The sequence below is a fragment of the Natator depressus genome, chromosome 12 (genome assembly GCF_965152275.1).
Source record: "Natator depressus isolate rNatDep1 chromosome 12, rNatDep2.hap1, whole genome shotgun sequence".
NCBI classification, from domain to species: Eukaryota; Metazoa; Chordata; order Testudines; family Cheloniidae; genus Natator; species Natator depressus.
This window is the reverse complement of record NC_134245.1, coordinates 21,662,424-21,678,991: the sequence shown is the minus strand read 5'-3', so window position 1 is coordinate 21,678,991 and position 16,568 is coordinate 21,662,424. Positions and strand designations below refer to the sequence as shown.

General features: G+C 38.9%; 1 protein-coding gene across 11 annotated transcripts in view; it reads right to left on the bottom strand.

Moving 5' to 3' along the window:
* ZNF536 (zinc finger protein 536) overlaps nt 1–16,568 on the bottom strand; it is a 400,318-nt gene that overhangs the window by 213,780 nt on the left and 169,970 nt on the right. For all 11 annotated transcript variants that reach the window (XM_074968700.1, XM_074968701.1, XM_074968706.1 and 8 more), the window contains one exon: nt 1,506–3,677. In XM_074968700.1, the coding sequence (XP_074824801.1) occupies nt 1,506–3,675 (2,170 nt within the window). In that variant the 5' untranslated portion in view covers nt 3,676–3,677. The remainder of the gene's footprint in view (nt 1–1,505; nt 3,678–16,568) is intronic.

Below are 16,568 nucleotides of genomic sequence, written 5' to 3'. Positions count from 1 at the left end.
TCCTACATAGCTTTTTCTAATATGTCTCACCAGTAATAAATTGTAAATGAGGCTATGATTCTAAGAGTAGACAGTGTGTTTCATGGGTATTTAAACAACAACATTAAGTACTATAGGAATCTGTGGAATGTGGAGTGCAGATTTATGTGTCTTAACAATTTCTTTACTGGTTTGTAATAAGCCTGCAAAATAACACTTTATTTTTATATTAATTTGGCCTTAGAAGTCGAGTATACTGGAGCATGACAAGAACAACAAAAATAAACTAGCATATACTTAATAACTGTAACAGTGAATTGCCTCCAATACTAAAATATTTATCGAAACTGGGGGAAAAAAACTAAAAAGAATTACCCTCAACAGCCTGCTACCAGATCTTTAACAGTGGGCAACGTAATGCCTTAAGGTACCTCAAACTGTCTTTCATTTTCTAGACTTAATGGCTGATTGCAGAAATCAATGTTGCCATTAGTAACAGAGTATTTGTTATGGCATGATTTCCTCTGTTGTTAGCCTTGCAGAATGATTACAGTATTAGTGAGGTGCTTTCTTTATAAAGGGCTGAAGATATAACTTTCAATTTACTATCCATTAGTAAGTGGCATTGGAAATATAGATGAGGCCAGAAATCTTACCTGTTATTACTTGGAGATTTTATTTCAGCAGTCATAGGCTAGTAACTTTAAAAATTGTACCAGGAAGCTCAATATTTTATAGACATCTTCAATGAAATATTATCTGTTTTGCTATTTTATACACAGGAAGTTAACATGACATACAATGCAATTAAAATGTTTCAGTTCAATTTCTATTTTTCTTGTACTTTCAAATACACATGGAATAAATGGAAGGCTGCATACATGTTAAAATAAGCATATAAATGAAAATTATGTAAAAAAACCTAATCATGGATTTTATTTTATTTTTGTTGTTGTTCTAGTCAGCACAGTGAGCTGGTGGCAGTGCATATCTCAGCTAAATAACTGAGTTGTTTGGGGATTGGGACTAGGCTGCTTCTCTCAGGAGGGCAGGTGGCCAATACAATATACCCCTTTGAGCTATAGCTTAAAGAAAGTAGCTTGCTTCACCTTTCCACCTGGAGGCAATAGTAGGGTCTGGAAGAGACAGCGAGCAGGGATATAACAGAGGAGCTTTAGAACCCCAGAGAAAGGGGTTCCCCAAGTGACACCCTCATTGGTGAAAGCACAGACCTTGTACATTGCCACTTGTGGCATAGCTGAAGAGAGAGCTGAAGGGCCAGGAAAAGTTTGACCATGAAAAATATCCACAGGTGAAATGAGAATTCGTTTAAAAAGTGTGAAGGGATTTTAAAAAAGAGATCCCAAAATACCATGCTCTAGCACACAGCACCACAGCCCTGCAAACTATTTGGGAACTGTAAGTAGGAATAACACTGGTAAATTGTATAAAACACTAAATTATTGTCATTTAAACTATAGCATCTAATTTCTCAGTCAAAATTGGTGATGGATAAGTTAGCATACCTGAAGAGGAAGGTGAGGAAGGATGTGGACTGTCCTCTTGTGCACTTCCTGTCTGTGAGAGACCCCCACCTACTCCACTTTCTTCAGTAATGTTAGAGGACCCTGGTGTTGTCGACCTGCTGACAGACTGAGACTCTTGATCACTTCCAGACCCACGTCGCTCATCGAGGCTACTTTGAACTATCTCTTCTTCTGCTTTTCTGTCTCTCTTGTGTACCCTGGAGTGAACAACAACTTGGTGGTATGTTCTAAAAACCCTTCCACAGTCAGGACACTCAGTTGGCTTTTCTTTCACATTCCCATGACTTTGCATGTTATAATCAAGTCCCTGGTTCATACCATGTGACAAAAAATCTCGACTGCCTTCTAAAGGGTCTAGTTTGTTTGGCAAGTCTCTCTGATTGCCCATTTTAGTGCTGCGAACCAAATCAGCAGGCATTTTCTGCTTAGAGCCATCTGCTCCTACTAACACATACTCCCGCTTCTCCTTATCAAACATAACTCCAGCATTTGCCAAAGTGTCTTCATGGCTGCGCTGTATCTGCTGCTCTTTAGACAAAAAGCCATGTTCCATGGCCATTCCCCTCGCCATAAGCTGCCAGGCTTGATAGCTGTTTACTGGATCCATCTCTGCAGCCTTGGCAGCAGCCTGTAACCTTTCTATACAGCTGGATTTCAGAGGAGGCACCAGATTGAGACAGCCCAATAAAGAATGTTTATCCCCTTCAGCAATACTGTGGCCGATGCCAGAAATGGGTGAAAGGAGTTTCCCCAGAACTTCTTTCTCTTTCATGGGCAAATCTCCTTTGTTATAAATCTGATTTTGTTCACTTAAACTTGCTTTGTCTGGAGGAAGAAAGCCACTTTGCAAACATGATAGGTATCGTGAATACAAGTTTGCATGAGCTTCCTGTGACATACTGCTGATGGATACAGGAACTTCTGGATCATTAGGAGATTTGTTCTTTACGGATAATTTATTCAGATGGACTTTCATGTGATTTTTAAGAAACCAAGGCTCTTTGAAGCGCCTACCACAAATCTGACAGCAGTGCTCAAACGAATCTTTGTGCTTTCTCATGTGGCCTTTGAGGAACCAGGCTTGGCTAAATACTTGGCCACACACCTCACAGCGAAACTCATTGGTAGATTGTTCTCCATTCCCATTGGATCCCTGGCCTTGAGCTGACTCCGCAGTGATGTGAGCTTTCTCCACGTGACTAATCAGCTCCTCCTCCTGGGAGGCAGCGAAGTCACACAGAGTACACTTGTAAGGCTTGTGCAGGATCCTTATGTGTCTGTCCAGCTCTTCCCGCTTCTTAAACTTTCCTTTGCAAAATGTGCATCTGAACCCAGCAGTCTGAGCTACTACTTCTTCCTGGACATTGACAGGCTTTGGAGAGGGGACAGGGTTCAAAATATCAGGTGTGCTGTGATTAGCTGGCACAGACAAATTACAGTTTGCAAGAGGTGCTGGCTGTGAATGCTGCTGTGCTTTCACATCGGGTCGTGGCTGCAAAAGGCTGCTTTTCATCTGCTTGTCTCGCAGAATCGCTCTCTCCTCCAGCTCATGTAAAAGCCTGTTTTCTTCTCGGACTCTTCCACGGCCTTTGCCAAGGTTTCCAAGTTTGTGAGTACGTAGGTGAATCTTCAGATTGCCTTTCTGAGCTGCTCTGTGGTCACAGTATGGACACTTAAATGGTTTCTCTCCAGTGTGAGTGCGCATGTGGAGCGATAGGATGCTATTAAACCGAAAGCGTTTCCCACAGAGGGGACAGGGGTACTTTCTGTTCTTTCTGGCATCATCCTCGATATCACTCATCTGAGACATGATCCCAAGGTTTTGTCCATTTAAAAACTGTTGCAGATCCACTCTTCCGTTCAAACTGGTATCAACATCTCTATTGAGCTGGTTTGCTAACAGTGCCATCTGACTGCTGATTGGCTGATTTGCTATAGCCACGTGACTTTTGTCTTCTAGTGGTGCTGATGCCTTCTCCTCAGTATTCTGCCTGTTTTGGAGTTCTGGAAAGGCATGACTGAGCTGTGAAGTTATCTGATGCAGCTTCTGGCTCATTGAATACTGGCCATTAAGTATGGTACTGTTGAGGTGGGTGTCAGCTTCTGATACAGCTGAAGAAACACCAAGGCACAAACTAGCTTCCTCCATCCCTGAAAATAAGGAGATAGTTTAGATTTGTACTTCAAAATAGTTATAAGCAGTGAATCAACTATATCTGTGGACATAATATTTTCATTTTATGTTTAACCTACACATAATAATGCAAAGGAATTATAGTAGAAAACAATAAAAAGTATATTAAATGCTAATTATACTATACAGTTGTGATCATATTTGTTCTTAATTATATAATGCCTTCATTGTACTGTATGTTTACTGATTTAAATTATTATTTAGTATTTTAAAATAGCATGTTGCCAATTTCAATATCTAATTATTAAAGGGGCGGCATAAGCTTTTCAATGTCTCCTGTTCCATTTCCTGTGAAACTGCACCTGTTTACATTTTCAATCTATAGAAAAAGAAAGGTTATGCATCTCTCCCATTTCCATTTAAAAAAACACAAACAGAAAACAAAATGTAACTTTCAGTTCTATTAACCATTTTCAATATATTCCACATTCCACAATGAGAAAGATAGTTTTATGATTTGATAAAAAAAATGAAGGCATGATATTTACTGGTATACAATAAAACAAGATAATGTTTTTTGGAAAAAATAAAGTAAAGGACAAGCTTTAGAACAATAAAAGGGATTTTGCTTCAGTCAACAAAAAGTGCAGTAATATCTCATTAAGCTGATTAGTATGCTGCTTAGAAACAGTACTAGGTGCTGTAACACATGATTATAATCATAAAAATCCTTCAGTGTTTGCAAGTAAGCATTAACGAGGTATATTAAATTTTAAGGAGACTGCGACTAGCAGCTTTGTAAACCTCTGAGATTAAGATTTAACCCTTCTGTTACAAGACATTGTTTTTTGTCATTTTGAAACTGTGACCATCAAAAAAATGCATAAATTATCTTCTGCTAAATCTTTTAATTCATTGTTGAGACCCTTCAGATTTCAGTTCTTAGAAAAACTTTTAAGTTTATAAAGAAATATCTCTGTCCTTTGATGGGTAATATATGTGATTTAAGGGACTCTGATTTGTTTTAAAGAGTTCTCATACAAAACTAGATAAAACCAATTAAAATCCTATAGGAAGTATCTATAGGAAGTATCAACAAATGTAAGTATTTTAAATAACTTTCCCAACATACATTAACGAGTACAAATAATACCTTCAGTATGTGTACTGCAGAAAATTAGAACTCAAAGCGGTTTGTTAAACACAAGCGCTCATGCTGGTCCACATAATTGTCCATAATAATATTCTATTCTTGCCACATTGTCTAGTCTATTCAGAAATAATGTATCTATAACATTCTATTTAAAATAAAAACTTTTACATTAATGACTTTTGAACAATAAGAAACTATAAGGTCAGATGGAAACATAATGAAGATCTGTTTTATTTACAGATATAATCTGACCCTTTCTCCACCATAAAATTACTAAATTCCTTAACTTCTTACTGAATAGTTATTTAATTGATTTGACTTATTATTCATGTCTGGACACAGAAACTTACTCACCAGGCTTGCTGCAAAGGCAACATGTTCGGCCCAGGTGGAGACCAAACCTCACATTGCTTTACAATGGCCACTTGCCAGACAATCTGAGGCCCAGATCTGGCAAATACTGAAGATGTTTGTAACTGCGCTCATGGGAGTAGTTCTATAGACTTCAATGGGACAACTCTTGTAAGCAAACTCATACATGTGCTTCAGTATTTGCAAGATTGGAGTCTAAGAGAATCCTGGTTGGTGTCCATAGGGAGGTCTGTTTGGTTTTCCTTGACAGGATGACTGATGTTGAGATTAAGATTTTATAAAAGAAAAAGAGGAAATATACATTGACGTATATTAAAGATGAGCCTGAACCACAAAGTTCATGTTTGTATCCAGATCAGAACTTTTCCAAAGTTCAGTAGTGTTCAGATCCAGGGATTGTGTTTGGACCCATTTCTAACATTCAGCATTATTTATAAATAAACACACAGATTAGATGTAGAAGTCTGTAATACACATAATACTTAGCACTTACTCTCTGTACAACAGTGTTTTACACATATATAAATTCACAACACCTCTGAGTCGGTTATAGGTAAGCCTCTCATAGGTGAGGAAACAAATACAGAGTGATTCAAGTATCACTGAAGACTACATAGTAAATGAATGGAATTCCTGGCTCCCCTGCTGGGTTCAATCCACTTGATCGCAGGTACACAGAATTAGATACGTGTGAATGGGAGCAAATTTTTTTATTGTTTGCTTTTCTCTTAAATCTAATTTTGACGCTACTTCCCTTCTACCTCCTTCAAATAAGCTATTTTCTGTTTGAAATTTCTTGTGTTTGTTTCTAGCTGGAGGTGATTTCTCCCCCCCCCCCCCCACCCCAGGTTTGAGGTTAATCAGACAAGGCACCTTGGAGACATGAGAATTTGAAAATCCAGGAGATTTTTTTTTGAAGAGTCTCCTTAGAATGTCATTTTTTCTAAAAACAGCTTGATATATACACTCCAAGTTTGCTTTATTCAGTTGACCTCAATGGGAATTGGTGCCCTTAAGTTTTTTCAGGGAGACTAGCTGGCTAATTTTAGCATTATCCCTTATCAAAGTTTGAAAACTCTGTCAGATCCCAGTGGTGTTTATTAATACTGATGGTTAACACTAAGTATCATTTCTAACCTACAGTTGTTGGACTTGGTTTTGTTTTATATTTGTTGAGGTTTATGCTATTTTGTAGTATTTTTCCTCAAAGATGGACTTTAAAAAAAAACAACAAAAAAAAACCTTGTAGCAGCTACAGTTGAAAAGTTGAAAGTTTCTCAGTGATTTTTCCTAAAAAATTCAAGCTATTTTTGAAGTTCTCCCCACCAGCTGTCCAACCCATATCAACAGCACACCTTACTCTCTTTCTCCCTACTAAAAAACAAACCCTTCTATTTCAAGGCCTGCTCCTGGTTGCTAATATGTTCATATACACACATTTCCCACCAGGGAGGGCATGATGCAAGTCTTGCAATGTTTGATAATTTTCTTAAAGCCCCAACTCCGGAAGTCAAGTGATGAAAACATAGCTTTCCAGCACAGGGGTTGTTTATTTTTGGAGAAATATGTTTTTATCCCTCTTGGTCACAGAGACATGCTTGAAAACATGATTTAAGTGCACCTAAAGGGTCAGAAAAGACACGGCTAATACAAAGAACACAAAACGTATTATTGATTTAAAATGTCATACTTTTTAAACTAATTTCATGATTGTTTGAGACCTGACTCATTATTTTTGAATGCTTTGGGACTGGCAATACCTACAGGCATAGGTGAAATCTTTATCTCACCCTGTTTCTTACACAGATCCAAATTCCCAGAAGATCCCTGCCAAGAGTGCAAGCAGGACTACTTTACACGGGCCACAAAACCTGAGGTAACAGAGGATCCCAGGAGAAGAGTAGAATTATATCTCCTGTGGAGGGCAGTAAATGCTGCTGCTCCCTTCACTGGAAAGATTTGGGCAGGAGGAGTAAAAAGTACAGCGGCCTAGATGCTTCTAGTAGATTTTCAGCTGGGGAGATGGAGGCAGGTAGCAGAGCAGCTGGAGAGGAATGAGAAGAGAGCCACTGAGTCACAAGCCTTCTGACAACCTGGGATGGGGAGCCTGGAGCAGAGGGCCCCAGAGGTGCCGCAGTCCCCAGAGGTGCCGCAGGCTTCCTGCGCACTGAGGAAGTTCCTGCTGGAGCTGCCAGGCAGACCATATCCTGCGCTGCCCTCTCTAGCCAGTAACTCGATTTTAGGGCCAATCTGTCTATGACAGGAGATGCTCCAACACTCACACCATATTCAGCCCTGCCGACAGGAAAACACGTTACAATTGGGTGCCCCCCCCCACCTCCTGGGGAAGAGCAGCCAATCAGAGCTACTGCAGGAGACAGGCAGAATTCTTCCCTCCTCCCCTACCCTTGAACTGCTCTTGGCTCATGAGGAGGTGTTGAGGCGGGAGCAGGAAGAGATCAGCTGCTCAAGGTGACCCTGCTCCCTCCACACCCCTCCCCTCCTGTGATAACATGGGTCAGCTCCTCCCCGACCCCAGCCCTTCTCCATCCCTGCAACACCATGCTTGGGAAGTGGGCAAGTGTGTGTGTGTGGGGAACAGAGGTGGGGCTAGGGGGGTAGACTTGAGACAGGGGCTACGGGTGCTTAGTTAATGGCTAGACTAGGGGAGGGGCAGATGGGGGTCTGGAAGGGACACAGAATTAACTAATTAGAATTTTGGGGAGCAAGAGCTCCTGCAATGGGACCCAAATCACTTCAATCAATCAATCAGTGGATCTATCACTGAATCAATCCTCGGATCAATCCTCATGATTTTTTGGGTCTGACAATTTTTAAACTTTTGGGTTTGGCAATACTGCTTTTTCCCTGCTGAAATATGAAGGAAGGGCATGAAGGTAGTCCTATTTTTGTTTGTATTGAAAGGCTATGATCCTCTCCTCTCTAACTGTCTTATCTACTGGTTGCTTGCCCCGCTTCAGGGATCCAGCTACTGTAACCTGATCCTGATGGTGCACCTGACGAAAGCTGCATCAGTGCCCCTTGGCAGCTGTGCCTAGATGCTGTCGCCACCTCTATAATTCCTATTCATCTCCCAACTCTCACCCCTGCCTCTGCACCTCATCTTGCTGCAGGTGTAATCCTTTCAGTACCGCAGTGCAGACTGCACTTCTCCTCCTGCTTTTGAAGCTGTAACCTTTTCAGTGATCGCTCTCATGTGCCACTTCCTCACTCACTTCCCAGCAGGTATAATACCTTCATTTCCAAATTCATCGTCCACCTGCCATTCATACACAGTCTGAAGAGCACAGGAGGTCCCATCAACAGGGATCAAAGAGCTTAAAAAACACAACAAACTTTCATGGCATATCAACATTTTAAAGTAGTTTCTAAACAAACACACAAATCAAACAAAAAAGGAAATTCCCAGGCAAAAATCTTATGTACTTAGAGATGTATTTTTAAAATTGTCTTTCAGAAAGGAAATCTGTAGTTGAGGTTCAGCAAACAGTTTTAACTCTGACTCTTTGTCAACATCCTCCCTATCCACCAGAAATCCCCCAGTCCTACCTCAGAGATGTTTCCAATGGTCACCACCAACCCTTCTCTTACACTTCCTGTGTAACCTAGAACCTCTTCCTGTTTATCTGACCATTCACAGCAAAACACAGTAACATATGCCACCCGCCCGCATGAACAGGTGGGAGAACTTGATGGGGTTGGCGGTGAAAGGGGAACAGTCCCAGCAGCAAGGGAGGGAGACACTTGCCAAGCGACAATAGGTAGCTCCTCCCCCTGGGAGTCTCCAGTACTGCGTGGCCAGCCGGGGGGGAGGGGTACTGATTGGCTGGCATTCCCCATTTAACCTGGCATGGGGGTCATGTGCAGCCTCCTTCATTTCCGTTCCACCATTCCACCCCCAAACTAGGAATGGGAACCAGGTCTGACAGATGCTGCAGGTCTAACCAATCATCTGTTTATGGGGATCAGGAAGGAATTTTTTCTCCCATGGGCAAATTGGCAGAAGACCAGAACGGTTTTTGCCTTCCTCACCTCACCTTCAAGCCACAGTGGGATAAGCAAGAACATGCTTAGTACCTAACTGAAGTACTGTGGTTTATTCATCACAACTTGAGGGCAGTTTCCAGCGCCATTAAGAGAATAGAATGAGTGGGTCCCAGAGATAAAAGACCTGGGATTTTGGTGATGGGCCTTGGGATAGGGTGAGATCTTTTGGCCTTGGTGGGCTGAGGTCAGACCTTGTAGCCCTGCTGCACCCTCTTGTCCCTCTTGTGGTGGGTGTGGTGGTAGAAAGAACTAAGTCCTGGGGGGGTAAGCGGAGGACAGCCTACCCCACATTATCATTTAAATGATAAGGAGCCCTGTAAATGTAGCGCTGGTTACAGGTTATATGATAAAGAGTCATGTAACCCCTGCACTGTAACTAATTAAAAGCCTGGTTTAGGAGAGTATAGGTGGCGGGTGGGTTAGCGCCCCTCCCCTATATTAAAATTTAATAAAAGGTGCTGCCTACCACTTATTTACATGCATGTGTCTGTCCTTATTTTGCTACTGGGTCCACATCAACTCAGCCTGTATCTATATGCAGTAGAGAAACAACACCCTCCCTCATCTATCATTCCACTCATTAGAGAACTCAAACAAATTCATCAAACTAGAAACTCCATTCTTCCTGCCTCATCCACTGTCCCCATAAACCACGAGGAATCAATCCTCCAGAAACTGCCCTGTGCAGTTTTGTCCCATCTAGACTACTCAAATTGGCCACTAAAGCCCAAGTCACAGGTAACTGGGGTTTCAACTGAATGAAATGTATCATGAAAACTGTCTGCTTTCAACAAGAAACCTCAACTTTTCCTTAAAAAAACATATCATAAAGTTCCGAAAATTTCAATTTGGAAATGTTGCTGTGGTGCCCCATGCCTCCATTCTCTTCTATAGCCTCGGCTCTACAGCCAGACTACCTCTGTTACGAAGCACCGGAGTGGCTCAGCAACAGAGGAGGCTGTGGAGCACCATGGGAAATGTAGTCCAAGGAGGGCGCTTGACTGATAGAGGGGAATGGAGGCATGAGGCACCTGAACCACAACTCTGATGAGGCACTGTGGCTGCATTTCTGAATACACAGTTTTATCTTTTATTTTGGGCTGGAATTTTTCAGTTTTCAATTTTTCACCAACCAGCTCAAATGGTAAATCATTTTTGTTACATTGCCATTGCTGTAAGATACATTAGGTAAACAAGGAACGGAGACTGAGGATCAGAGTTGAGGCTGGTTGCTGAAATTCAAGTTTCCTGGCTTTCAAATTTCTGGGGTTTTTTGGTTTTTGGTTTTTTTTAATATACATTATTGCAATGTACCTGTGGCCTGATCTTGCTCACATTAAAGTCATAGGAAGTTTTACCATCAGCTGCAGCAGGAGCAGGATCAAGCCTCATGTTTTTTGAAGTTAGTTAATATATGTTCACAAACTCAACTTTAGCTTAAAAATTAAAGAAAAAAGTTTTGTTAAGAAATGTGTGAGCCTCTCCACTAATTTGTTTCAGCTTGGTATTTTCTTGGTTTTCTGAAACCAACAAATTTGGGAAGACTGACAAGGAAAGTTAATTCCTGTAATACTGTAATGCAGCCTAATTCTCCAAACCAAAAGTGTTTAGCTAAGCATCCAAATTTCTGAGTTCTTACCTAACCAAAATAAAAATGGGATAACAGACATTTTAAAATTCATCTATTGTAAAGTTTATGTTTATATATTGTGTTTCCCCTTTTTGATTCTAATAGTCTTTGACTCTAATGTTCCCGCTGATTGATGATGAATTCTGGTATTGTCTTTGATGAAATCTTGCTCATTTACAAAGAATGTGTAAAGTCCTGCTTCTCCAAATGCAGGAAGAACCAAAACCACGGAATAGCTTCTTTGTGCACAGCCACAAGCCTCTTTAGCCAGTACCAGACCCAAAAGTGCTCTGTTTAGTTTCCCCAGGGGTCACACTGTGTTTGCAGGTGCTGCTTGGATTTCTTCAGGCTGTTTCTGTAATTCTCTCGTTTTGTGTTCTCACACATACACATAAAACTGAGCCAAAAGCCCTTTCTTCCGTACAGTCCAAAACTCCTGAGTGGGTTCACATAATCCTTTTTTGTTCGGTGGAGGCTTGTGATTATCTTATCCTTTGAGTTATGTTATCTGAAGGGTGTATTCACACCCATCAGTCTGAGTAAGGTTTAAACTCAGACCATGATGAGGATTCATCCTGCTCATAAAAATGTTATACAAAGAGATTCAATACTTCTTTTAGCATGAGATTTTCCATTTCAACCATAAGTTAATACTAAGAATGCTTAAATACAGGAACAAAAATTAAGAAAGTCAAACTTAGTAAAATTTTTTACTTCTATCTAAATGATTTTGTCATACTCAGAGCTCTCGCCTATCCTTCCAATTTAGCAATGCATATAGCATGTTGGCAAACTGACCACTGCCCAGTACTGTAATTCTGCAAGGACTTGGCCCCACTCATCCTAATAGGAATGTCACTTCCTGTCTATATATAAAGGTAGATTAAATGAAAGTGAGTCCCCTAGTCCTGGATGCTGAATTCTCACCATGTTGTATGCTAGAGAACAACTGATTTTCCAGCGTATGTTGCAATAGATGCCATATATGACAAAGCAGGATTGAGCTCTGATTATCTAGCTAATGAAAATGTGCGATGACGGGAGTTTTCTACTTGAGCTGTACAATTTCCTATTTCCATGCTGAGGGTACTCACAGTTTATGAAACCCACCCTGGATACACGCATTATCAAAATACTCTCTCTCATCTTTCATACAAAGGTACAGTGAGCCATTCAATTGTCTTTGATGGTGCTAATAGCTATTTTGATCTCGCTCACATTTTTGCCCTCCAGACTTTATCCCATGATATCAATAACTAAAATTCTGACTTTAGCCATTTCAATTGAGTACGCAGATTATATTTAAAGTATTTGAAATGGATTACTGGAATTTAAAACAATGATGACACCAGAAATGCCTGTCACCACAATACACAATAATTTAACATGAAAAGCCTGGTTTTCTTCTGCTGGAATCAAAGCCCCTCCCTCATCCCCTAGATAATAACTAGTTTTAAAAATATATAGCTTTAGTCTTTGAAAACAGAATGAACCAAGTTCAGCCATCAGTTCATTCCTATTGTACGGTGAACCACTACAGCATTCCCATTTTCACCATACTAGAGAAAATTGCCATTTTAAAAATTTTGCTGGGATGTTGTTATATCTCAGATAATGCTAGCTAAAAGATTCACAAAGCAAAGTAATGGATTACCAGCTCACATGTTTAAATGTAATGCTCTTTCATGCCCTGATCCTGTAAGCACTTACATGTGTGTAAAAGTTCTCCCAACTATATAAGCATTTTTAGGATTTAACCCTCAAAATTTATTTCTCCCACTAGAAATATTCTTGTAAATGTATCTTACACATATGGTCAATTGACAAATTCTAGATAGTCAGCTATAGATTGTTTTGATTCTAAGTGACTCGTAAACAAGTATCACTGAGGAAACTTTACAGAATACACACTGAATTTGTATTAAATATTGTTCTTATTGTGAAACTGTTTAACTACGGTTGTTATAAGCATAATACACTCCTGTTAAGAAATAGAGAACACCAGACTACTGAACCTTTTCAGGGTCATTAAACAGCTGTAAACATTATTACAAAAATAAACCAAAGATTTCATGCTTACATTTTAGCCCAGAGCTGGGTGTGCTGAGCAAGTACATTTTTTTCATCTTTTACAATCAACGCTGGTGACATTTGGGCATCCAAACAAATTACATCACAAATATTACTGAGGGTGGGTAGGATACTGAGTGGTTTATTTGCCAGATGATTAATACACAAACAGTAGGGCAGTGTGGTTGACCTATTCTTCTTTGACTGATTTGTAGGCAATACTAAAAGACATAGCTGGAAATAGTTAAATCTTAACAGAAATGTATGTGGCAGGGTGTTCATTTATATTTAAAAGCATCATTACACTGCTATCCAATCTGATAGAACACAAAAAACATTAGGCCAGGTTCTGCTCTCATTTATACCCATTTAAAACTTCATGCACTTCAGTGTAGTTATTCCAGATTTACACTGGTGTGAGAATCTTGCCCTTGGTGTATACATTTTTTTCTAATGTAATTAGATTTAAGAAATATGTGGGCAAGGGCGTATTCTTGCAAAATGCAAAGAAAGCATTGATTTTCAACATAGGTTAGTTTTACTTACTTATGGAAGTGTTATTAAAATCCATTTTAGTAATGCGGTGACTGCACAACTAGGTCAGTGAAGTTTGAGAACAGAGACTAATCTGCAAATTTATTGGGATTGATACCAATCTTCCAATACTAAACAATCAATACTATAATGAAAACAAAAGAAAACATATGACAAAACTATAGGCTAGATTTTATAGCACTCATTAACCAAACTCTTCACTGAGTTCGGTTGGTGTTCTGCTTTAAAAATGATGTTACAATATGACCCTATGCTTCCAGGGTAATTTCCATATATTAGAGAGTAGATACAATAAGGGGTTTCCAAAAGTTACCTTAAAAATTATATTCTTTGACAAAACCAGAAAGAACTTCTATGAGGCTACATTTTTTTTTCCCCATTCTGAATTGGGAAGACCATTTAGTTTCTAAAATACTAGAGGCTACTTTCCAGCTTGTGAGGCATTTTGAACCTTAACCGACAAGTGAAGGATTATGAAACGATCTTGATTGTAGTTTATTAACTACAGTGATTTATAAGACATTGAGAGAAGAGGAGAGGCATTTATAAATCTGACTCTCACATTACAATAGAAAGATTAGAAGAATGCAGAAAGTTGTTTAATTTATTGTTACTTTACTTGTGACTTAGCAAAATCTCCTTTTCTCATGAATTTATTCTATTTTATTGTGTGTATATTTTAAAAGGTAGGATCCAAACACAAGAAAGATAAATAATTGGTGCTGAAAGTTCAGTAACTCAAAAACATTTTTCAGAAATCCTGTTCTGTTGCATGTTGTTGGTTGTTTTTTGGGAGGGTTTGTTTGTTTGTTTGTTTATTCAGGAAAAAGATGCATAAAAATGTTTTTAGCTATAAGCAAGCATTCACATTTTAATTTATTTTCAGTAATTTATTTTCACAAGAGTCATCATGATAATGACACCAAGATGCAAAGCTGGACTGAATTTGTGGAATGTTTAATGAAATTGAAGTTTTGTTTTTTGTTTTGTTTTTCATAAATGCATTTACTTTTACTTCCATATAATTCCGAATGTGAAAGACTGTTTTAATTCTCCCCAGTTTGGACAACCTCTTGCAGCAGATATCTGATAATTCAGTTCAACTGATTTATCGAAAAAGTGATAGATTTGTCTTGAAATTAAGCTTGTAATTCTCCAACTTTAAAATTATATAGTAAAAATAAAAACTCCAGGAGTTATTGCAAAGTTTAGAAATTATTCCCACTTCATCATGTTTTATACATTTTGTGACCATAGAAAGTTAGGTGTTTTAAATCCTCTATTACTATCTGAAGACACTATGCTATTGAAAGAAGAGCTGTAAACCTACAGTACTGTAACTGATTATATTATCTCAATATATATGTATTATAGACTCAATCCTACAGACCTGACACAAGCAAACTGCTACTAAAGGCAAATGTAATTTTGGCTTGGTCAGGACAGTAGGATAGTGCCCCATGTCCTTACGATTTTAAGGGATGAACAGAGAAGGGTTAAAACCACAAAACTCAATTCACCTACATTTAAAAACAATTTAAATCCAAGCACAACTGACTGCAGCGCTGTGTTGCTCATTTTATTTCCATTTCATAGGGGGCTTAGGATTTGATTTTGTGCAAAACTAAATATAATGTAAAATGCACACATGCAATGTAGATCAAAGTATGATTGATTGTGAAATATTCATACAAGATAGCCCAGTGAGATTTTGTTCACAGGGGCACCTGTCAGGAGCATAAGCTTGGATACAAATCATCAAATAAGTACACAAAATTATTATTAAAATCCAGGCATACAATCAGATAGTCAGTTGTCTGAAACTACTGGACTGTAGCCAGCACACTGGCTCAACAGACTAATGCTTTAGTCTTTCCAGCTCCTCAGGGCCCTAGTTCAGTTTCTCCAGCTACTGGTCAGGTCAACTGCCTGTACCTTGTATTGACTTCCCTGGCATTTAATTCTAGGAGTAAAGCAAAAAAACAAGGGAGTCCATAAGTTCCTTTTGACCTAAGCCGCAGAAACATCTGCTGGTTGAGTCATGAGCTGCTTCTTGGCCAAGTTTAACAGTAACTGATCCTGTTGTGGATCAGCTCTCTCAGCAGTAGGTGTCACTGCAATAAATAGATGGATTTCAAGGGACAGAGATACATATTCCCAGTGAAAATGCAAAACCAGAATATCTCTGAGCCAACGAGTTGTTTCGAAATTGGTGTATTTGCCCATTGAGATGATTTTTATCTCTATATGAAAGACTAAAATTTTGGTTTCTGGGGAAAGGATATTGCACCAAGTGGGATGGCCAACAAAAAAAAAATCATTTTGCCATTTACTCTTGTGTCATAAAGGGCCTTTAATTCACATTCATCACATCCCTGAAATCCCAGTTCTAGTAAAAAAAAAAAAAAAAAAAAAAAAAAAGACAGTTAAAGTTACATATGTTTTGAAAATTCTCTCTTACAAATTAAGGCATTTTCTCTAGTGGAACAAAAGACCCAGTTATATTAAAATACACTGCATGCTCAACTACTGTTTTAGGACTGATCAAAGATCACAAAGTTAGCCCATTTGCTAACAAATTAAGAAATACATTCCCTACCAAATCTGCACACACCAGGAGAAAGAAAATATTTAATGGCTGTCAAAAACAAAAAGAAGAAAATAAGAGCTCTCATCTACAAATATAATAGTAGCACATAATTTGAAAAAATCTATAACCAATTCATATTTAAAATAGAAAATATGATATGCCACATGATGCCACAGACTGTTCAGCCAAGATCACACAACAATATTTTGGGCCCTTTTCAAACAGTTTGTGGGGTATTAGGGTTGTTCCAAGATACTTGCTGTCAATTTAGACAGTGGACAACACAATACACCATCAAAATTGTGGGCAGGACAAGTTATTTACTACCTGTGAAACTGACATAGGTATAATCAATATATCAACAACATGCTTAAAAAACAACTGTTTAAGATTTGCTTCTCTTTCTGAAGCAGTATTTAATTCACTTATGCATGTCTCTGATTTGCCACAGATAACTTCAGGTTATGTGA